This window comes from Corapipo altera, unplaced genomic scaffold (genome assembly GCF_003945725.1).
Source record: "Corapipo altera isolate COAL_440 unplaced genomic scaffold, ASM394572v1 75, whole genome shotgun sequence".
NCBI classification, from domain to species: Eukaryota; Metazoa; Chordata; class Aves; order Passeriformes; family Pipridae; genus Corapipo; species Corapipo altera.
The window spans coordinates 2,056,224-2,080,378 of NW_020884887.1; the positions used below are offsets into that span (position 1 = coordinate 2,056,224).

At 39.3% G+C, this 24,155-nt stretch overlaps 1 protein-coding gene and 1 long non-coding RNA gene across 14 annotated transcripts in view; both read right to left on the reverse strand.

Annotated features, from left to right (window-relative positions):
* The window catches only part of TENM2 (teneurin transmembrane protein 2), a 625,985-nt gene that overhangs the window by 116,012 nt on the left and 485,818 nt on the right, over positions 1-24,155 (reverse strand). For all 13 annotated transcript variants that reach the window (XM_027643089.1, XM_027643088.1, XM_027643087.1 and 10 more), the window contains one exon: positions 9,467-9,589. In XM_027643089.1, coding sequence (XP_027498890.1) covers positions 9,467-9,589 — 123 coding nt within the window. The remainder of the gene's footprint in view (positions 1-9,466; positions 9,590-24,155) is intronic.
* The window catches only part of LOC113946980, an 8,339-nt gene continuing 3,108 nt past the window's right edge, over positions 18,925-24,155 (reverse strand). The window contains exons 2-3 of the long non-coding RNA XR_003527607.1: positions 20,923-20,980; positions 18,925-19,003 (exon numbers count right to left, since the gene is read on the reverse strand). This is a non-coding gene — a long non-coding RNA (uncharacterized LOC113946980). The remainder of the gene's footprint in view (positions 19,004-20,922; positions 20,981-24,155) is intronic.

The following is a 24,155-nucleotide window of genomic DNA, read 5'->3' on the forward strand; positions in this document are numbered from 1 at the left end:
AAACCACAGAAAATAACTGTTAACAATCACAGAAATTTAAAGGCATCATTAATATCACTATTAAGATACACTGGATGGTAATGATAACTCTGATACAACCTGAGGGCTTTTGCAAAAAGCTCAGTGTTTACTTGGTGCTTTTCTTTCATGGTGCAATGGTATTTTCCATAACTGGCAAGTTACTGTTGAAATATATTCCAGCACTGTATGAATGTAACAGGATGGCACGAAATAACATATAATTCCAGCAGGTAAGTACATAACAGCTTTTCTGTCTTGACTATCTTTAATTGAGAGAGCTGCAAAAGCACTGTTTCAATTATAGACTCCAAATTATCTATGTTAGCAGCACTTACTCTTGTACATAATGAAACAGATATTATGTTGGCAGTGTTTTGAAATGGTAAAAGAATGCTCTGAATACCAACTGCTCTACAGTTTTCGGCAACTTGTTTGTTTTTTCATTTTCTGTGTTAATGGGTCTGCAATAACATCACAGCACTAACAAAGAAAGAGAAAGGAGGAGATGCTGAAACGAGAAAGATGCTGCAAAGAAAGAAAAAATGGCTGAGAATGTCAAGGAATGCGCTTTTAGAGCTGCCCAAGAGCACAGATAGAAACCAGATTCAAACATGTACTGTTTCATAAAACCTACAGGATGTCATTTCTAATGGATTACTGCAACAGAGGATATCTCAAAGTTCCAATCTCAGTGCAGTCGAGTACCATCTCACTAGAATTTAAATGAGTCCTTACCCACATGGCCAGGAAAACCAGGCACAGAGCACAGAAAAATCACCTGCTAGGTGCTACACTGGAATCACTGGCAGGGCTGGGAAGTCAGCCTAGAACTGGGGGCTCCTTCATCTCCTTTAAGTACAACCTTACTCCACAATTCCAAGTTATGGTGATAAATGATGAATTTTTTCAACATTCTTAAAAAGCATGCTGTAAATCATTTCTTTGGAAGCAAACTGTGCATACCTTGAGGAACATCAGCTGTATGTAATCTGACAAAGGCTCCTTGACACACTCAAAGAACCTTGTCCTTCAGCACCAGTATATCCAAACAGTCAAGAAAAAAAAAAAGCTATTTCCAGTAGTTATTATTATTATTATTCAGTGCAGCAAATTTACTGAGCATGCAAATGGTAAGGCCACCATAGTCCCTGTTGGCAGTTATGGTTTCATTGGCTCTTTAAGCAGCTCCAAAACACCACCATCAATGACTTTTGCTAATTGTATTGCTTCCAAATCTGTTGAGTATATATTCCCTAGAAATACAACTTTTAATTCTAATGGAGACTCGAGTTTTAGTATTTTTGGTCAAATTCAGCCTTAACATCCTTTGGATTTCCAAAATTCTGCATGGTATTTCTATCTGGGAAAGGACATTTTTGAAAACTCAAATACATCAAATAAGCTAAAACTTATAATGTTCCAGCATTCAGGAGAACCAGAGTTACATTCACACTACTTCAGCATGCAAAGATAAAAATATATATCAGATGTCAAACTTTACTGACCAAGATTTTTTAGAAAAATACCATTTCTTTATATTTCTCATTAGAATTTTAAAGCTATCATCTTAAAAACTGATGAAAACTACAGCTAAGACAATTGAATTTGCAGTTATCAGTCAGCTTAGAAAAAAAACTCAGGTTCCTAACACTGAAATGATTCAGTTCAGATTTGATATTATCTTTGTAAGCATTTCCCCAGAGATGCTCTTTTCGTTTTGCTCTAAAACATAAACAGCCTGGTTTCTAGTTCTCCAAACCACTCCTCCTGGAACATTTCAGTGTCTCAGGAAAATTTACCTGGGAAGAGAACTCTGACAGGGGCTCAACACAGCAGAGGATATTAAAAGCAGGTTGGATGATCAGCTATCACAAGTGATCAAGAGGTACTTAACACACAGTAAAGAATGGAACAGATGGGTGACTCTTTTCAAGTCTGTATTTTTGTAGTACAGCATCCTCCATATCTGCCCTGTATCCAGCCTGTGCCACATCTGTGACAAACAGCTGCTGCCTCACCTCTGGCATCCTGAAAGGGATCCTTTTCTTCTGCTTTTGAGAATTTAATACATGACATCCTGGTTTTATGGCACTACGTTACAATGCTGAAATAACACAATTTAGAAATGCTTGAAGTTGTGCCAAAATCTAGTTTCATATTTGCAAGTTTAACTAACAACTTAGTAAGTTTTTAAGTCCATGAATGTATCAGAGCTCTAAGATTATGCATTATTGAATCATACTCTTATAAATTCCTGCTGAGTTATTCCTGTTGATATGAGGCACAACATCAGTGACAGCATCTTGGTTCTACTCCTTGCTTTGATGCTGCCAGTGCACCTGAGTTGGTCATGGCCTTGGTGTTCTCAGATGACTGCTTGTAAAACAGAATTATTAACAATGACAGAATTAATAAAAATTCTCACCTTGAAGATAAGGAATGCAGAGCAGTAACATAAAAATACTAAAGAAGGTGTCTCAACATCGGCCCTTTCATGTTCCTTCCCCCCCAGGTTAGAAATACAGAAAGGAAATGGACAGTAGGTATGACCACTGAATCTTTTTCCTTAGTTAATAGGCTTAAGTTTATTTTTTTAACCTGAAAAGCAGCCCATCATCCTGGCTTTTGTATTTGCAATGTCTTTTTTTCTACTAACACCTTCGCTGACAAACCCTGTCTCTACAGACTCAAACTTTTTTTATAGCTCCCTTCAGTCCTCACCTCCTAATGCAGAGAATGTATCTTGCCACCTGACTCACTCCCCTCCAGCTATTTTTAGAAGCTTTTCCATTTTGATGGACCAGTGCAGATCACATTCAAAGAACATCAACTGCATTTAAGTGAAGTTACAGATGTGACAAACTGACAAATCTGGGAAGAAAGACTAACCCCAACAACTCACACTACTGAGAACAAATAAATCCCAAGATCATTCTCTCTGCTGTGGGTGACTGTTGCAAAGTTTCATCTGTTTATCTCATAACCCCATGGATACTTGATTTTTTTTCCCCTGTCATTTCCTCTCTGTAAACATCTACAAAAGAGTTCTAAAAGCATACTACTTCATCTTACCCAGGGGAGCCATTTCAATCACTCAGTCAAACATATATTCATCAACTAAATAACTCTTATTCATTTAAACTGCTGTGTTATTTACCCAGTTGAATTACTATTTTGGCATATACATTTGAAAAGACTGCTTTAGCATTCAAGTATATTTGCCTTTGAAGCTATCAGAGAGGCAATACATGACAACAGCAATGCAAGCTCCCCCTGCTAAGTTGTCAGCAGGTCTCATCTGTGAGCTGGAGGTCAGATTCAAGGTGGCAGCGGATGGGACATGCCCAGTCAGCCTTTAATTTAACTGATGTCAAGCAGTGTCAGCTTGGGAGGCAGAACTGTATTTACACTGAAACCAGATATACTTGAGTATTTATAACTACAGTATCCCACACTGCAGCTGAAATTAAAAATAAAAACGAAATCTGGCTACCAGCAGTGTCACGCCACAGACATCACACTGGAACAGCAATTAACTCCAGGGCTGTGACTGTGCTTTCATCACAGGGGTGACTGTAAACTACACCTTGAGAACACTCTTGGAAAATATCTTAGCAGAATAACCATTCCAGTGGATCCATAATGAACTACCAAGATCACGTGGACAACCTCAAATTAAACACAAGGAATAAATATCACCAGTGTTGGTTAAAGAGAATTCTCTTCTGCTTCTTTTCCTGTAATTCTGTATTTCTTATAAATCACTGCTGCAGACATAGCTTTCCTTATCTTTTTATCTAACTCCTTTTTCTGTTGTTGTTTGTTATACAGTCAGGGATTTTTCACAGATGACTTGGAATTCTGAAGAAATTTATGGTACAGGTGTGTAAAGGAAACCATTCAACATAAAACTACACCCTGACTTTTTGCCAAAAAAGAATGTGTGAGAATGACTGTGGTTCTCAATGACAGTATAATTTTTTTTCCTCACGTAGCTACTTATATGACCAGACATTTGTTATCATTCCAGAAAGACAAATAAAAAAAAAAGGAGAAAATGTCTTTTCTATACAAATATATTCAGTGGAAAAATCAGTGCTATGCACTATTACCATGCTGATGACTCCCTATATGAACCTATGCTTCAAATTATTTACTACTACCACATAAGTGCCCTAGGACTCAAGTGAAAAGAGATTCTTTCTGAAATGTGTACAATAGATTGACTGCTACTGCAAAACAAATTCCCACAGCTATAATGAACTAAAAAGCCAGACAACGGGAATTTGTCTGGAGGAGCTGCTATGGCACATTTTGAACCTCAGTTATGCTGAAGATGCTGAGGTACCAATGAGCTCTGTTTTGTGAAGTGAGGAGGAAGGAAGCCTCTGAATTTGTATGAGCTTTCAGGAGCCCAGTAAAACAGCTTCTGATACAAAATCAAAATCTCAGGTTGTCGGGTCAGCATCCCAAATTTCTGTTGTGGTTTGAGGAAAGAAAATTTTCAAAGGGAGTGTCTGTTAAGAACCCTGCTCTGGCTCAGCTGCAGCCAAATATTGTGGCCCTGTAGGTGGAATTAAGCACTGTGCTTTAGTATCCTGATACACCTAAAAATTTGGGCACATCTTCACATTCATGTGAGCAGGGGTTCACAAGATCCATCGTTTTCAGAATCCAAAGCAAAATACAACTGATATAAAATCAAGATCTGTTAGTTCACTGCATTCCATAAGTAACAAATATATACCAGTGTCATTTTCTACCTGAGCATAACAATAATCTCTGACGGTTCATAATGCACTTTATCACCTACCTTTGAACACTGCAACTTATACTATCACCATTAACATGATCAACACCTAAAACTCCTCTTCTCTTCTGCTGAATTTAGCCAAACACTTTGTTTTTGCTGTGACAGCTCTTGAGCCTGGTGTATTTTCAGATGACCACATCTGCAAGCCTTCATAGGGTCCATATTAATAGTTCTGCTTGCTAATGTGTTAATTAAGATCTACATTACATTAGCCTCATAACTACTTCATAAGATTAATCCACCTGGAAGATGATGGCATGTCTTGATTAAATTGAATGAAGGTAACAGAAGTGACATTTAAAGTACATTGATTGTTATTACATTTTGATCATCTGTTTCAAAGTGTCTGAGAGGAAATAGTGGAAACCCAAAGATTCATGTTGTTTACATTGTTAATGAGGTATGAGTTTATCTTTTACAACATGACAAAGAGCTCTCTCCAGCTGTTCCTTAGTCCTTACACTGTCTGCTGAGAAGGTTTCAGCAGGAGCACAGTTGGGGGTAGCACCAGTGCCTCGGGCAGTTGAGTCAGGAACTGTTCTTTTAGCATCTGAACCTCAAATCATCAGTATATGAGTGTGGCAGATCCTCCCATTGCATCATTTTGTTATTCCTCTAGCATTGCCTGTCTGCTGCATTGCTAATAAAATAGCTTAACTATTAATTTCTGTGTGCAAACCAAAATGTGACTCACAGCTGCGTCTGCCAGAGCTCTCAACATCATTTGGAGAGGGCTGAAGACAACCTGTACAGCTACACAATGACTGCTGAGCTCAGCTTTCCACATTTATACAAGGAAAATTTCTGCTACATCAGTAGGAATCTGTTTTTCTCCTCATCTCAAGTAAGAAAGATGGTAACAAATTTAACAGCAAATTTAACTTCCTTCGTTTCATTATTGCCATTATATTTACAATGCTGAACTTGTTATCTGGAAACAAGTATTTTTCATGACACCTCAATATTTTAATATTTAATTACCTACAACTGTCTTTTTGAAATCCACACACATTGTGGTAGATTTAGTGAAACATCTCAAACTGACCATGAACTTGGATCAAGCTGGTTGGTCCAATGAGACACAAACCCTCAATTACATGAGTATCAGAACACAAATTCATATCTACTTTTTCCAATTAGTATATTTATTGTACATAAAGTGATCTCTCAGGTCCACAATTGCCCACAACTATCTTTGGTGTCTTTTAAAATGAGGATATCCAGGATCAGAGACCTCAATCTCTAACTGTGTTTTTCAACTTCACAGAACATTACTACAGCAAATAATCAAGATAAAATACTAAGTCATTTTTTAATTACTAGCAAATCTTCTAAATCTGGGAGCACACCAGATATTTCCTAAACAAAAAACTCTACATCAAAGTGTTCTTTATGTGGATTTGCAGCTGGAGTTAGTTTGGATATTTTCACATAAACGGTAGGTTATCTCAGGTGTCCTCTGACACGGTTTAAGTTGATTTTCGTGGTATATTCTGTCCATTAGAAAGGAAACAGCACATAGTCACATATTTTATGGCAATGTGTGTCTAACCTTCTACATAATTTTCAATGCAGAAAACATTTCTAGCACAGATTAACAGAATCCAGGCACAGAAAAATCCCATAAGGTCATCTAATTCACTTCTTTGTGAGGAAGCAATTACTCCCAAACATGCCTCTTTTTCCCCCCCACATTTTCCCCTAATTTAGATTCATTACACCAAAATTCTAACATTATCCTTACAAACTCTAAGAGACAAACGGGCTTCACTCTCAGAAAGCTTTTTTTTAATGTCATTACAATCTACCTCGTCCCTGTAGCAATTCCACGGTAGTGACAATTTTTTTGTTTTTACGCACCATGAAGGAATACTGTGTTATAATTTATATAAAGAGAGGAACTTCTCTTTACTTTTGTCTCTTAATCTCAACCCCTAGTTCAGCACAACTTCCACAGCATGGTGGACTTCACTTGCAGTTTTACAGCAGCACTGAGGATTTTTCTACCCATTGCACTTGCCTCCTCCTTTCAGACATATCCAGTTTTAGTGAGATGTAGTGTGTAATTACAAAAACCCTGAAACTGTGTTATCTTAATAGTGAATTTTGTTTTCATTCAGGTAGGAATATGCAGTAATAAAGTAATTTACATTCATCTTAAATTGCAGTTTTATTATTTTGTACCAGAATTTAGTCTCTTAATAAGGAACAAGCAGATCAAATTGAATACCTGCTATTTTTTTCTTTCCTCCTTTCAAATTGCTCTGCTTTAAAATGCCTTGCTTGCTGAGTAGGCACAGCTTGTGTTTAAGTGGCCCTTCTCAGTCTAGGGGTTAAAGGTTTCTTTGGGAGACCCATGTTTTGAAAAGAATGGCTTCATCCTGAGTTGTGTCAATTATAGAAAGGTCACTCTCCACAGCCAGAGCCCTGAAATGGTTGTTGTGTTAAAAGCTGTCAGAGGCTTTCCTAAAAACTGCTGGGATAGCAATATTAACTTGGACATAATAAAAGGAAAGGTGAGGTAGAAAAACTTTTTACCCTTCCCAGCTCTAAGAATTTGTCTTTTCCTTATTCCTTGTGTTCATTCAAACCTGTCATTCATTTTATTCCACTGTGGAAGATTACTTGCCTAAATATTGTTCTTCCCCATTCCCCCAGGTTATCAACATTTCAGCAACCTTCTACAAAATGTCAGAAGAACAAGAAGTAAACTTTTCCAACATGCTAACTGCAGCAATTTAAGACATAACCAGCAGTTCTGTCTCCTTGTCTCCTCTACAGGAGGTTACCACTCCCAAAAGAGCAGCATCTCCACCTCTTCAAATGTGCAAAGCTAATTAGAGTGGGGCCGGGATAAACCGCCAGAACATGCACTGAAGTGCCCCAGGCAGGTGAGCACATTCCAATTCAATAATCCTGCTGCCCTATCTTTGCACAGAGATGGCAACAAAAAGCTGCAGGGGAGGGAATTGGGAAGTGTGTTAAACACTGCAGTTGCCTGCTAAGTGACCATAATTGCAGACCTGAGCTGTTCAGGTTCCTGCCTAGAACCATAGGGTCTCTCACCTGTGCACGATCTGGAGGAAGCTCAGCAGTAATATACACATTCTGCCTTGCACTCAGGGATGTGCTGTTCATCCAGTTTGACCTACAGCCAGTCAGAGGTGAAAGCCAAACCAACGAACACTTGCCTAAAAACACTTTCATGACGATGAAGCCAAAGCCAGTCCCTCCACAAAAAAACAGGAAGAAGCTGAGGTGCAGCAGCATTTTTTTGGAAATAAAAGCAAATCCATGAAATGATCAAGCCCATAAAAGAATAACTCATCTTCCTCACCCAGTTGTATTTGAACTGATTTCCCCCCCCAGTACATCCCATACAAGTATCCTGTGTCAGCACTTGTTTCTAACACTTGCTTTGGCAATTAGCAAGTTTAACACAGACCACAGGTCCTCAGAGCAAGATGCTGCTCAGCCCTGAACAGAACTCTTCTGTTGACTGAAAGTGAGTGCTCAGTCACACCATCCAACCATCACAGCACATCAAGGTCTGGGAGGTGCTTTGACTAATTCAAACATTCTGTTCTGCCTTCTCATCACAACTTTTGTAATAACCAGAGAAAGCCTTACTGTGGTGTAGCAAAGAAAACCCCTGAACCTCACCAGTAAAAAGCATTCAATTTAGGTGATTAAAGTCTTTTTTGTGACATGTAATTTCTCTGTATTTTTAACATACCCTTTCTTAGCTTAAGAAAGTATTTCTGGTTCTTATTCTTTCTTCTCACCGCCCTGTGTTTGCCATCCTCCACTGGAATACAGTTTTTCTTTAAGAGAAAAAGAATGCATTGGTTGCCTGCATTGCTCATACTAATATCACAGGACAGACTGTTTACTATGGGTCAAATTCTGCTGTCCTTGACATTTGATATTAGAATTCATCTGAGAAAGAAGAAGAAACAGGGATGTGGTACCAGCTGAAAGCTAAAGTTCTTGACTTCCCTTCTACTAAATCAAGCTTTTCACAGAATCACAGAGGGGGTCAGGCTGGAAGGGACCACAGTGGGTCATCTGGTCCAACCTCCCTGCCCCAGCAGCATCATTCCAGAGCACATGGCACAGGACTGCATCTAGACAGCTCTGGAATACCTCCAGTGAGGAAAACTCCACAGGCTCTCTGGTCTCTGTTCCAGTGCTCAGTCACTGCACAGGAAAGAAGTTCTTCCTCATGTTCAGGTGGAACTTCCCGTGTATCAGTTTCTGCCTGTTGCCTCTTGTCCTATTGCTCAGCACCACTGAGCAGAGCCTGATCCATCCTCTGACACCTCCCTTCAGATATTTATAAGAATTAATAAGGTCTCAGTTGCCTCTTCTCGAGGTTGAACAAGCCCAGCTCCCTCAGCTTCCTCTCCCTTCGAGATCTCTAACTACACCTGGAAACAGGACATCTACACAGTACAAAAAGCACACTTTTACGACTAAGCCCTTCTTCAGCATCATCCGGGCGGGTACATCCTCACCAGCTTCCAGAAATCACATGACTCTGCGCACTGGTGCAGCGAGAGGTCAAACCGAATGACAAACCCAGGCTGTTTTCAGGGAGATTTCGCGCGGACCCCGCGGATCTGGACCCACCTCTGCCGGCAGGGGCCGTCGCCGGGCCATCGTCGCCGGGCGGGCGCGGCGGCCGCAGCCCGTTGTTGAAGGTCGGTCCCTCGGCCGGCTGCAGCTGCCAGTTCAGCCCCAGGAGATGCATCGCTGCGGACACAAGGGCGGGAGACAGCGGTCATCTCAGTGCAGAACACCGTAAAAAAGCGACTCGGCTCAGAGGAATGGGAATATGCAAAAAAAAAAAAGGGGCAACAACAACGACAAAAAAAATCCCAAACAAACAAGCACGCCTGGTGACTCACACACATCTGTCTTAGTGTTTTTGTGCGGTTATCAGATCTTCTAAATTACTGAAACACAAAAGGCAAAATGCTTTACAAACCAGGCGATCACAGCAAGCATTCTGTTCAGACTCTGGCATCAGGCACCACTTTCCAACTCACACGTTGTGGAGGGGACACATCCTGGGAAAAAAAGCACTGCTGCAACTACCAGCTCCGAGTTTAAATTATAGGTGGTAATTTATACGTTGATTATAAAATCAGCTTTAGCCCTATGTATACTAATCACATTGTAATGCAATTACTTTGTGTTTAGTACAACTTATTCAAATCAACAGATTAGAATAATAGAATCTCAGAATGGTTTGGGTTGGAAGGGACCTTGAAGCTCATCTTGTTCCAACCCCCTGCCATGGGCAGAGACACCTTCCACTAGACCAGGTTGTTCAGAGCCACATCCAACCTGGCCTTGGACACTCCCAAGGATGGGGCAGCCCCAGCTTCTGTGGGCAACCTGTGCCAGGGCCTCACCACCCTCACAGAGATGAATTTCTTCCTAACATCTAATCTAAACCTACTCTCTTTCAGTTTGAAGCCATCACACAGCCTCTGTCTTCATTTTGTTGATTAGACTTTTCTGACAAACCCAGGGCTTTGCCGATGCTTTGACCTCAAAATCCTGGGCCATACACGGTCCCACCCAGGGAAGGTTTGGCTGCTCACAGCACCTGCTCGTGGCCTCTCCAGCCATTCCCATGCCACAGGCAGGACTGTGTGGCCCATGGCAGAGGCTGTGCAGCTGCACCTGGAACATAAACTGTGGAGTGGGAGCAAGGCCAAGGCAACCCCCCTGCAAACACTGTGGCAGGGCTAATTGAATAAGTCCTGTGGATAATGCATGAGACTTGACAGGTTTGAATCGTTCAGCCAGTGGATTTATGTGCATCTTCACCTTGTATAAACAGAAGCTACCTGCAAACATCTCCACACTTTCATCATATTACCCCCACGGCATTCTCACAATGCAGAGCAGTGGTGACGGAGAGAAAAGTCCACCAAGCTCTTTTTATTCCCTTTCTTCACACCCACCATCAGCACTCTTCCTGCTTACACAGGTTGTGTGCAAACATATATACCACAGAGAACAGCATTTCCAGTTATGTAAAGAAGTGTCTGAGAGGATTCACTGTCAATTTAGGGGCAGAAAATAAATATAATTATGGGCACCCTTAGAATTGTTCACCTCTGCAGTGTCAGATCCACACCACATTAGCAGATATTTGCATCCAATTCCAAGCAACTGTAGCAGAGCTAGTGTGGTCACAAATAGCCCAGCAGTGGCCACCTGCTAAGTGTTCAGAGACTGAATGGGAGGGATAGGAAAGGCAAAAGACTTCTCACAGGAGCTGCCATTTACAGTGCTTGAGCCATCACTCAGATAATCTCTGAATACAGGGAATCCATTTATATGTGATCTATTCACATAAGTACTCCTAAACCCAAAGAAAACAAAGCAAAACATCTCCCAACCCCAGAATCCATCTATTCCCAGCTCCTGAGAAGCTCTCAGCACACAATCTATGCAGAGTTTAACCTTTCTGACAAAAGCAGCTGGGGAGCAAGGCAGCTTTGCTAACATCATCTTCCCCTGGACATATCTATGGACTAAGCAGACATCTGAGAACAGTGAATAAAATCAAGAGACATTTTGAGTGAACAGGGCATTCGCCAGATTTCACATTGATGCTGAATTTACCATTTTTTTCTATTATGAAAAAACCCAAAACATTAAAGCTTCTGGTATGTTAAAAAATACCAGGCACGAACCTGAAAAGGATGTTTTGCTGAGAAACTGCTCAAAATTTACTTCTAGGGAATGTTTAAGAATTCCTTGAAAATATACAAATGTTTTATTCGGTTACAACTTTTTTTTCTTTTTTGCCAAAACAATCATTTTAAAAGGCTTTTTTTAGTCTTATCTCAAAAAAATAAATTTCCTTTTCAGTACTGCAAATGAAATGGAAAAATCCCTCACAAAGCTCAAACACCACCAAGTCCATGGAGCAGAGACATCTGTGCTGGGGCTGTGACAGGGCTGGGGATGGAGGCAGAGGAGCAGCTCGGGGCATGTTTGTGCTGTCAGCAATTCCCACACCATGCACAGGCACCAGGTTCAGCTGGACCAGCTCCGAAAGCCAAGAGTGCATAAAGATTAAGTGAATTTCAAAGCCCCAAAATGAAAACAAGTCACAGAGGAGAATCAGACTTTTGTGGTTTATACTCTCAGTGAATCTATTCAAAGTTGCAATTTTTTTTATTTCATTGCAAGCATAAATGTAGGTCACTTGCAGAGATGAAAGCCTGCTGCTTCTAGTGTGCACCAGTCCTTACAAAGGAGAGATAAGGAAATCATAACTAATAGTCTGTCCAAGAGAATTATAGTTGCTACCTTATAATTACCAGGTAAATTCAGACAAGGAATTACAAAAGATCTTATTAACATGGTATTAAAAAACCCCCATGATCCATCTGCTTCCAAGCACACCATGGTTTCATTAATAACTTCACTGCTCTGTGTTTTAATCATAGATGCACGTTAGGTGGAGGAGCAATTAGAGCTCCTTCCTAACGGGGCAGGGATTTGCATGTCTGCTCTATCCCTCACAGAGCCCGAGAATCTCCTGCCCAGCTCACACATCCATTAGGTGAGCTACAAACTTCCACTAAGACAGCTCGAGTCACAGACACGAGGAACGTTCACCTTCTACCAAGAATAAGTCGAGCAAAGTGTGTCACGGGGGCCTGAGGGGAAAGCTCCGTGTTTGCACCGCAGCCAGCAAAGCTGACTGGCAGCCGAGCAGGGAGAACGAGGAGAAACCCATTCTCTCCTGCTTCACAATGCTATGAGATGGCAAATTTATATGATTAACCTTTTGTTCTGTTAATCAAACAAAAATGCCTCCAGCAAAGGAATAAGTTGAAGCCCGTTTAATTAGAAATACAGGGATTCATTCAGATGTCGAATGCTTGTGTGTCAGAGGAGAAATTTGGGCTAGTGAATTTGTGGCTGTTTCCTTTTTTTTTTCTGTTTTTCTTTTCTATGCTGAAACTACAACTAAATAATCTTTGTGGCTTTGCCTTCCCAACAACGCATTTTCTTCTGATATTACAGTACTGGCCACATTATCTCCAAAGGATGTTCACCAGACAGCTCAGTTGTGATACTCAGCCACAACCAAAGCTAATCATCAAAATATTTTTCAAACTAGCCAGCTTACTCAAACATGTTTCCAGAGGCCCACATTTGGTTTATAGATTAACCTTTGGAAACAAACACATCCCTGAAGATTTAAAACACAAAGAGGTGCCATTTTATCTGTATGGTGTATTCATAAATTACATTTTACAGAGCTTATGGATGTTTTGTAGGAGTTATTTTTACATGTTTGCTTTTTATCCCCTCAACATTTAAGCATATTTGCTAAGTTCTTGTCTCTGATACCTGATTTTCAAACAATGAGCTTGTCAGAATTTATCTGGTCCATTTAACACTAACATCTACTAACTCAGGATAGTGAATTGTGTATTTATATTCTCTAAAACACAAGAATTCAGAAACAATAAATTTTGAAGTAAAACCTTTGAGATTTAGGTAAAAAATAATAACCTCTCACTCCCACCCTAGCAACACACACATACAGAGAGCGAAAGCACCTGGAAGCAAAACCTGCATTGCCCATTAAGAACAAAGGCAGAGAACTGGTTCATCACTCCAGGTGGTAGAGCTGTCAAGGATCAGCCTAAGACTTACATAAGATAGAGGTTGCCAGAATGAATCACATCTTATTTTAAGAAGTCCCAAAAGGTAAAAAAAAATCCACAGAAAAATGGTAAAACTTACATGCAAAATTTTCTTGAACGTTCTCTAAGACTCAGTAGTGTCCCCACACTCCTCTTTGATTAGTCCTCTCTTGTTCTGGTCATAAACACATTTCATTCAGAGTTCAGTCTAATGGACAATGGTTTCCAAGCTCTTCTTTGTCTTATCTTTGTGCTCCTGTCACTCTTGACCTTGTATTTTTAAAGTGAGAGACCTCTGGTGTCTTTGTGTGCTACAGATCTCCCTGTGGCACAACTCAGTGTCTGCCAATAGGCAGTACAGAATGAGGTTTTTCACTTATCCCTTTACTCCATGGTATTCCTTCTTAAAGTGAGAAATATGCAGATTAATGATCCATCATTTTCCTCAATTCCTACTGCACCTTCCCAGTTAGGGTCTGAAAAATAAGCACTGCTTGCTTGTGAGAAAATTCAGAATTCCCTAAGCAACTCAAAAAGATGGAAAGGTTTTAAAAGTAAACAGGATTCAGAATATTTCCATATTTTAATTTTCCAACTTGTCATGCTTAGTAAACCCTAATTTACTGTCATTCAAAATGAACTCATCAAACTATGATTTCACTTTGTCAGGATATTTTGATATCATGTTTGTCTGTAGTAGGCCAACCTCTTTTCATATGAAAAAGAAATCACTCTGTTATATAATGAAAAACATGAGTAAATAAACCCTAAAAGCACATTTCTGCACATAGACCATTGTATTATAGCAGCAGAAATGCTCAAAGTTTCCTTTCCATCCACTCATGAGTTGAACAATGATGTAACTCTGGCTATTCCAGTACACTTAGTCTTGAGCAACATCAGTGTAATTTCCAAGTCAGGCCTAATGAATCACAGACATGACAAAACAAAAGGTACCTAATAAATCTTAGCATAATTTAATTTCATAGCATATATATTCAAAGACCTATCTGCACACCTGTTTTTTATTTTGTATGATCTGAACATTGTTTTAATGCACCACAATATTTGAATGAAGCAAAAGAGGTTTAGTGCTTTATACCTGTGGGTGCATATACATGAATAACCCAGATAACTTGAAAAGAATAAATGTATCCCCCAAAAAAATTAAAAAATAATTAAACATTATTGCACTCTTACTTTGTATTAAATGTTACTCAGCTGAGACTCACAGTTCTTTACTAGTTATTGCTTCTTGATCATGCAGTAGAACTCCAGGAATACCAGAAATTGATCTTACTGATCTCAATTATTATTCATAAAATAACAGTTACTTAAAAGACTAGAAACATAATAATTTAAAGTTCTTCTGCTGTTCCTCTGGAGAAATAGGTTCAAGTTCAACCCAAGCCACAAGCGCAGTGAGTGCGTTAGGCCTATTCCCCAGTGCTTACTTGCCCCCATTACAGAATGAATGCACAATCCATCACACCTGACAACCTCTCCTCAAGAGATGCCCGAGACAGGAATAGCAGGGGGCTGAAAGTCAGAAAACAGCAGCTGAGGAACTGCATGGGAAAAACTTGCACTGTGCCTGAATACACTCCACTTGATCCTAACTACTGCTTTTGGGTCTCTGCCGAGGAGCACGGATCCTTGGGCGGCTGTAACAAGGGAAGTCAGAAGCCTCTCACACCTGAGTAGGTTACAAGGCAGTTCACCGACACACACATACAATCAAAGTTTACTGAACTAAATCTCAGCTGAGATTTTTGCCATATTTTGCTAACATGTCTTACAATTAACAGAAGCTGAACACAGAGGACAGTGAGGCTTTGTTGGATGGGCAGGTCTGCAAGTGTTACTTAAGTGCAAGGTATCTCACCATTGGGGACAATCAGCAAAAGGCCTCTCCCACAGAATTTGATCTTGGCAACAGCTATGCCTGACAAAGATTTCAGTAAATCGTGGATGATTTACAGAGGCTGACACCATCCTCTGCTCCAGAATTCTGTGGGCCAGCCTTCAGCCACATGTGCAGCAGGAGCCACACAAGCACTGTCAGGATGCAGCTGGAATGGGGGATGACACTCTGACAACAGCTGAGGCAGGTGCCTCAAAGAAAGCCACTGCATCCAAACACCTGAACTCAGTTACACTGAAGCCCTTCCATTTTATGTTACTGGCAGAAAGGGACAGTGTCTCCAGGATCTATAACCTTCAATCCTCCAGTTTAACATATAATAAAGTGCTTGAAAAATCATTCCCAAAGAATATGAGTCTTGTTACTTAAAAGAAGCAGTCTTAAAATAAACAATGTGAACAACTAGCACCTTTCCTTGCTAGCAAAATAATGACATCTCTCCTCAAATTCAGGACTAACTGCCAGAACTTTCTGTTTTTCCTTGAACACCTAGTGTGACTGTGACAAGGATGTCAGAGTCCTCCTGAGGGTATTCAAGAGAAAAATTCATCACATTCCCACGCCTTTTTCTAAAACAAAAGCCACATGGCTTGCTGGGTGGACGTCTGCCACTTTTGATATATTATCTACAGGAATGTCTCAAGTGCTGTTTGAAAAATCCAAACCTATCATATATGATACAACAGAAATTCCAAATGGAAACCAGGCTGTGCAGGGAGGGGGCACAGTCTGCATTATTCAAGAAGAGGCCTGACCAAGAACTGCACAAGGACATAACATAACCGAGCTACTGGGCCAGAAAATGGCAGATGAATTTTAAACCCAGTTAAAATAAAATAGCACACACTGGAGAGGAGTAATCCTAACTCCACATATAAAATAATGACCTCTGAGCTGACTGTTATCAAACAGAAGAGAAGTCCTGGGCTAGATGACAAAGTTCCCTGAAAATTTCAAGTCAAGTCATGAATCATGGAAATCATGGGAAGGGTGAACAAAGCAAGGAATATTATTGTGCCACCACTCCTCATTTCAGAAAAGACCTAGAAGGACCAGAGGTTCAAGATCAGTAGGGAAAAGTACATACATGCTTTGCCTGTTCTTACAGGATAACCATTTTTGGATGTTGGAGCCAAATTAAATTAAACTTGACATATCCAGCCCAACACAGCTGTTCCTACACATATACAACAGCCCTTGGTGTATCCACTAGTCCCAGTGCTTCTTGAAGTGTTTGATACAAGCTCATCCCCTGCTTTGTACCACAGCACATCCCTACCTATCCACCAGCCCAGGGTGGATAGGTAACGTTTACTGTGACACAGTAAACGTTTACTGTGACACATCACAGGCAAAACCTTGAATTTTTATGCCATAAAGCATTTCCTAGAAGCTGCATGTTTTTTTAGGCTGAGAATGTAGTACATAAATGGCAACTGCTGTCATGCCACAATGTTTGTGCAAGTTTCTCTACCCAGTGTAGCTGCTCATCAGCACAATAGTAAATGCTCTCTTTAAATAATAGCACAGCAGAGTCAGTTATAATTATGAGGGATGCATTTTCAAAATATCTTCTTGGAGATCTCAAGGGCACAGCAGACAAGGATTTAACTTTTACAGAGTTGGTACCAGAGATTAAAGATCAGCCAGAAAAAAAAAATAATTCTCTGGACTACCAACACTTAGAGTATTTATAAACTCGTGTTTTAATATTAATGACTAAGAATCCTACAGACCTCATATAAAACATTTGGATGTATTCCTGATTATATTGCTTCCTCTACTTGTGAGCATTCAACTGTTAGCAGGCAAGGTTAAAGTAGAATTTCAAAAATAGATCACTTGATCTAAATTTAATACTTCTGTTGTGAAATGTATGCAAAAAGTCCTGCTTATTGACTGTGACCATTGAAGCTCAACAACAAATAGATGGCTTACTTTCAAGGTCATTCATTCTCAGCAATTCATCTTAATCATCACTATGCTATTTGCTGTGCACTACGTTTTCTCAATAAATTAAAATTAAAAGTTCATTTGGGAAGTTCATTTAAAGCATTATCAAAATACACAAATTCAGAAATTAACAGATCACACTATTTTCAATAAAACAATAGGCCTGCCTGTATTACATCTAGAGACCACAAAAAAAGAAGCATTTTGCTGTCTGATTTATCCTAGCCATAACACTGAACAAGACCTCTCACTTCTCAGAGTCACTTTTTTTAGTTTACAGTGTTGAAAATGGAGAATTCCACTAACCATAATGGCACTGTTGCACATTTTTATATCTTAAAGCATGTTTTTCTCCACTTTTCCATCAATTGAATTAAGCTTATATGTTAACCACATACAAGCTTCTGCATGTTACCCAGCCACAAGTTTATGTTCTTGTTAATTCTGCCTGAGCTCTGCAACAGTTTCATACTTAAAATAACAACAACAAGGTTTCGTAACTTTCCAAAGAGAATGACAGTGTTATTTCCTGGCTACAAGAGGAAAGCCATGAGGACTGATTAACCAGTAAGGTTATGGAACAATGAACATAAGAAATCTCAGTCTGCCATTCCTGGTGGCCTCCTCACTGCTGCAGAGAATCCACCTCTGGGCTTCTCTCATCCAGAGAGTTCCTGTAACCACAGACACAGTAAACTGGAATTTCAGCACCTCGCTTTCAGGGATGTTAGTTGAGGGAATCAGAGGCAGACCCTCAGCTTTGGAGAGTGTTTGCTGGGGAAGGGGGCTGAGCACAGTGCCCCCCTCCAAGGTACAAATGTCAGTCGTGCTCCTTCCACTCATCAGGAAACATTGTGCCTTTTTGGAAACACAATGGAAAGGAAAGTTGACTTCACACAATCTTCAACATAAGAAAGAAATCCTTAGGCATAATTTCACCCTCAGCATGTAAACGCTTTCAGACAATAAACTGTTTAGAACAAGGCTTCTGCTTTAAAGCATCCAGCCCAGGAAGTGTTTTATAGAAATACCATAAAGGATCTACGAATGAGGGCATTGTTGTCAGCAGCAGCAAAACTTCTGCTAGGAATTAATTGCTTTCTTTTGAATAAATGTTATTAGAGAGGAAAAAGGAGATGGAAGGAGGGCTATAAGATGCTTCATTTTCATTGTGTTCACACAGAAGAAACAGGGGGACCCAAAGAAGGTAGATTTTTTTTTTAAATTGATCACCCCCCTTCCTCCAAGCTGACTGATTTCTTTTCCCTGTGCACGTCAATAAACTGAATGGAATGGATTTTCAGAGCACAGCATGAAAGATATACCCACAAATCCCATTAGTAGTAATGTGATTTGTGTGCTTATCTGCCATGCAATGCTTTGAAAGTTCATTCCTCTATTTCCATCTTCAGTTTTTCTACTTCCAAAAATACTTGAAAAGCTTACACACACTTGCAGCTGCTTTGGGGGTGGGAGGAACTGGAGGATGTGAAGACCTAACTCCCAATTCCCAGGAAAACAAGAGGCAGCAGAGCTCCAGCCTGCAGGAACATGAGTTGTGCCTTGGGTGGGTGTTGGTTCCTCAGTCACTGCTCTGATGGGCTAGAAAAAAAATCCCTGGATTAGACTTCAACTTTTTCCCGTTTCAGTCCTCTTTACTGAAATGTTTTGATTTTGTGCCACTTTGAGCAATCTTTTTGTCACAAGAAGGGTAACAGCATTGCATGCTGCCTTCAGAATCTGGAATCTCACGACAAAGACCTTAAAAGAGAGGCAGAATACAGTGCACTATTCATTTATTCTCATGACAGGCCTTAGATTGTACAGAGCGTAGAGAGCTGGCACATGATTAATCAGCTCCTGAGACTGTGCAACGTGAACTCACTTCTTATGGCAATTTCAAGAGTCAAGGCTCCAATCTTTTTGCTCTTGCATCTGAACTAGATGGCTGGAACTAATAAGAAAAGTGTATATATTTTTATTTACCCAATACAGCATCTTTCAGCCTGGAAGGTCCCTAATCACGTTATACAATATCCACTTTACCAACCCTGCCAAAATACTGCCACTTTCAAAACGAGCTTAGAAGAGCAGAAAGGGATGCTCTTAACTCAAAAACAATGGAAAACCTTTTTTTTTTATCTTTTTTTCCTGAGCAATTGTGAGCGTTCAATGTTAGTACAAAGCAAATTGAATCCAATTTTAATTTCACACCTAAAAGACACCATTATCATGAACAAAGTAGCCAGCTCATCTTTGTTCTGTTTCCAAGGAGAGGAAGAACCTAGATGAGACTTGAAACTGGTGTTTCAAGGAATATAGACACAGATGTGCTCTTGCAAATCACTGAGGCCTGAACTTACAAGGATTAGAATAACTGCTTTACTTTTAATACTGATCATAAACCTCAGGGATCTCATGTCAAACATTTATTCGACTACGTTCATCTTCTGCAACTGCAACTGCCCTAATCTCTACAAACATGTTGAACAAGATTTTCATAATCTCACTGTTCCAAAGCATTCAGACCTTGACTCAGCCTCTGATTGTTAGCCACATTGATAAGAAAATAGTTTTTACCTTCATTACTCCCTTGCATACACTAAATGAAGTGAAACTGCATGATTATGAATGGCCACATTTCTGTCCACAGTAAAAAAAGGTGTAATTTCTAATCACAGGGTATATTCTTCCTCTAATAGAAATGATACAGAATTAATTTAATCACCTGATAAAAATCACAATTTAAAACACTGCATGAATGATAAAGTTTAAGGTTTTACTCTCTACACAAAGTAATTATTGGAGTTAAAAGTTCATTACAAAGAGGAAATAAATCCAAAGATGAAAAGTAAAGATGATTTCTTCTCCCAAAGCTTCTCATTCATTTTCAACACTATAAACTGTTTATACTTCTTTCACAATATGCTTCAAAAGGTATATATAAACCTAACCTAAATCATATCTCGATACTTACATAAAGGTACAGATCGTATTTAGCATCTAAGCAGATTTAGACTTTCTATAAGCCTTGAAAAGCTGCCATTATTAATGTATTGTGATTTAGATTTCCTACTGAGCCAGAATAGAAACATATGAAAATCAAATATACAGATTTTATTTGATAAATATCTTAATAGCCAGCCAGTTACAGCCATGTAACTCATATTCTTTTGTGGGGATTGGTTTTTTTTTTAGTGGCAGTTTTTAAAAAAATAAACGGTTATCAAAGTGGACTTCAGCTACATATTTGAAATTTTTTTTTCCATTGTCCTTTCATGATTTCTGCTAATCATGTCCCATAATGAGTTTACTAGAACTATTTCCAATCTTATGCCTGTCTTATTCTTGGCAGATTTCCAGGTCTGAAGTTTGCTTATATTGCCTTCACAGGAAAAACAATGCTTATAGCAAAAATTTTATAGATTTCAGAGACTGAAATTATCAGTTGCATCACCAAAACATCCTGTTATACTATTTCATCAGCCAATACAGGAAGGAAAAAAAGCTTACATATGGACCTGAAGTCCCAAGAAACATCATGACAGCCCACCAGTCTGTGTCAGTCCACTTCAAGCACTGTGCACCATGAATAATGGAAGACATTTTTATTTAATTTGGATACCTACATCACAATTAATCTAAGGAACATCATCATAAGATACACTTAATGAAATATTAATATTTGTATTAATTTTCTTTATGTATTATATCTCAAATTGCTTTTAATAACATGGGGTTTTAAGACTAACTCAATTTGATCTTCTTGACATAACAACCAAAAAAAAAATCTCTGCAGAGATTGCAGAAATCACTGTTACAGATGGAGCTGCTGCCCACAACAGAAAAATGACTCCAGCCTAATGTACAGAGCATCTGATACCTGATCACTCTAATGAAGCTTTCCTTGCATACAAAATGATGCAGCAGCCAACCCCACTGCCTGAGGTCAGCAATGCAGAATGCTCATCATCAGTCAGCTTAGAGCTTTAAAATCAAGGCCCATTGTCATCAAGGTCAAAATTGTCACTTACTTCAGTGGAGAGAGCTTCATTTCAGAACAACTCCATTTATTTTAAGTATTTGAGACTGTGAATATCATAACAAAGGCTGAAAAAAATACTGGTTTTTACAAGCAACAGCAATGCAACCCAGAAAAAACTCCACCCTGCAAAGTCAACAGTTTGAACTGAAGGGTGAATTGGACACGAGCTATAATGCATTAGCATATACATCACTGTATGCAATTAATTAATGAATCACAGAATAAAATACGAGCTAGATTACATACCCTCCAAAACCTTTGCCTTCAATTACATACACTTTGTAAGGTACAACTGAGTTGTGTTAAATGATTAATACAATACATTTAAATATATGTAACAACTTTATTTAGTAAGACCAATAAAACAATTGTGAATTATCCTTCAAAGAGAAGACAACTCACATTACAAGGGGCAAAATAAAATATACAGTAGCTAGAAATACACATTAGTACTTCACAGCTAAAGCTCAAGTTCTACTTCTTCATGTCTGTTACATCCAGCTGGCTAACAACCAAACCAGGATTATATATCTTTTTTCTCTGATGGATAAAAGAGTAAATACTATATTTTAAAGAAACTCCACACCCTAAACTACATTGAAAATCTATCTAGCATTTCAGCCTCACTCTTCACTATGAAATTTATTTTCCTTTTTTTTTTCCCCCTCCTTTCGAGAATTTGCTTCATCTTGGTAGCAGGTATCAAAGCAGCTCCTCAATAACGTAAAAGAAAAATGACTGGTAACTCCTCAGTGTCATTGTATCTGACAAGTTTCTGCAATGTATTTACCTTCTTCTTTCACAACATTACGAACATTAAGAACCCAGAAAGTGCCACAGCTGAGATTTTTTCCCCCATCCACCTTGATTTGAAAAAGATGCATTTGATTTTATGGTCTAATAGAGAAAACCTGCTTCTGTCTACTGGAAGTGGCTGTCCTTACTAATTAGTGAGAAATAAACCACACACAACCTCTTTTTTGCTAGTATATGAACTGAAATGAAAATGAAGGCACTACCAAACCTATTCATACATCTTTACAAATCTCACCTTCTAGGACAGGTTTTAAAACAACTTCAAAACCCCAAAACCAACCCTGAGATAACACCTACAGAGTTATTTCACCAATTTTTCCATTGGAATGTAATATTGACAATTTAATGACTGCATTTTTTCAAAAATAACAATGGTATTATATGACTGTCATGCAAATGTAACTCAGGATTGCTATGAGTTCATAAAACTGTTTCAGAAACCTGTTCACATCCCATGGCTTTGCAGAGTTCACATGAACTGCAGCTCTCACTTCATTCTTGAAAACTATTTTAACTTTTGCATTCGGGTCCCTAGAGGTAAACTGTCAGCTGAGATGCAGGATTAACAAATTTCCATCCCTATACTGTGTGATAGAATTTTATACAAAAGCTGTTCTTTTTTCATAGAGGACCACAGGCCTTCGGGATGAACAGTCTCTGGAGCACTGCATTGTTACCACTCTGGCTGCAGAAAGCCCCATGAAAAACCTGTTTTCACACTGTGCTTTCTGAAACACAATATTGGCCAATGCAGTAAGTAATGAAGCTGAAATGCTCAGACACTGCTCGGAACAATGTCACCGACTGCAGTGCCAGGGAGGTCTGAGCAGGGAGCTCATTCCATTCTGCTGGATGTTTCTGAGCCAGACCTGTGAAGTTCTTTGAACCTTTTCTGAACCAATTTTGTATCTGAAATATTTTCAGAACTTATCTTCTCCATTTTAGCAAGCTAGACACAACACACTCCCCTGCTCCTGGCGGGGAACAATGGGAGGGACGGAGCCGTGCAGTGGCTAAGCACTCTCATTGGAAAAACCAGGGGATGCTGCAATAATTGTCCTGAGAGGCTAGAAAGGAAACAAGACTCTATGCTGACAGCTTAGCTCAGCGTGAACTCTCATTTTTCACATGGAGCTAATTAAAAACTGAAATTAGTTAAATATGGAAATGACACTTGCAAGCACTTTAGCTGAATCCTGGCAAAATCCCTCCAGAGTGCTGCGACACTACCTGCTGCTTCAAAACTCCCCAACTGAATTTCACAGTTAAAAGGCTGAGCAAAGGGAAAGTTATTACAGAGATTTCCAATTCAAAACGTGCCTGTAAAATCCTAAATTAAATTTCATGGTAGCCCTTTCAGTAACGAGGGACACACTGTGCAGTCCAACGATATGGCGCTCAAATAACGGCCCCGCATGTATTCTCTGATTATCTCACCTTTAGGCACTGTGCTGGTTGGGCCAGAACTGTGCTGCTCACACGGATACCAGCACTACAATGCTACAAAGATAAGCCATGTACTGCTACTGAAGGAGTTATTTGGAAAGTGTGGATGCACAGTGCATAAAAGGAATTAATTCCACTGTTTAACAGCAGAAATCTGAGAAAATCAGAACCCAACAACCAAAATATTTTATGCCTACGATTTTAATTTGTATTTGTAAGTGCTGAATACATATGCAGAGAAGAGCCTATACTGCAATAAATTACATGGCCTATATATCTATCACGGTGTTTTACAGGCAAGGTAATAATAAAAAGCACTTCTGCATATTTAAATGGACATAAAGAACCAAGGGATTGGATATGCATAAAAGGTATGATGACTGACATTAGCTTTTTGACTAAAGCACCATGTGAATTCCATTTTGGTGCACGTGACTTGCCTGGTAT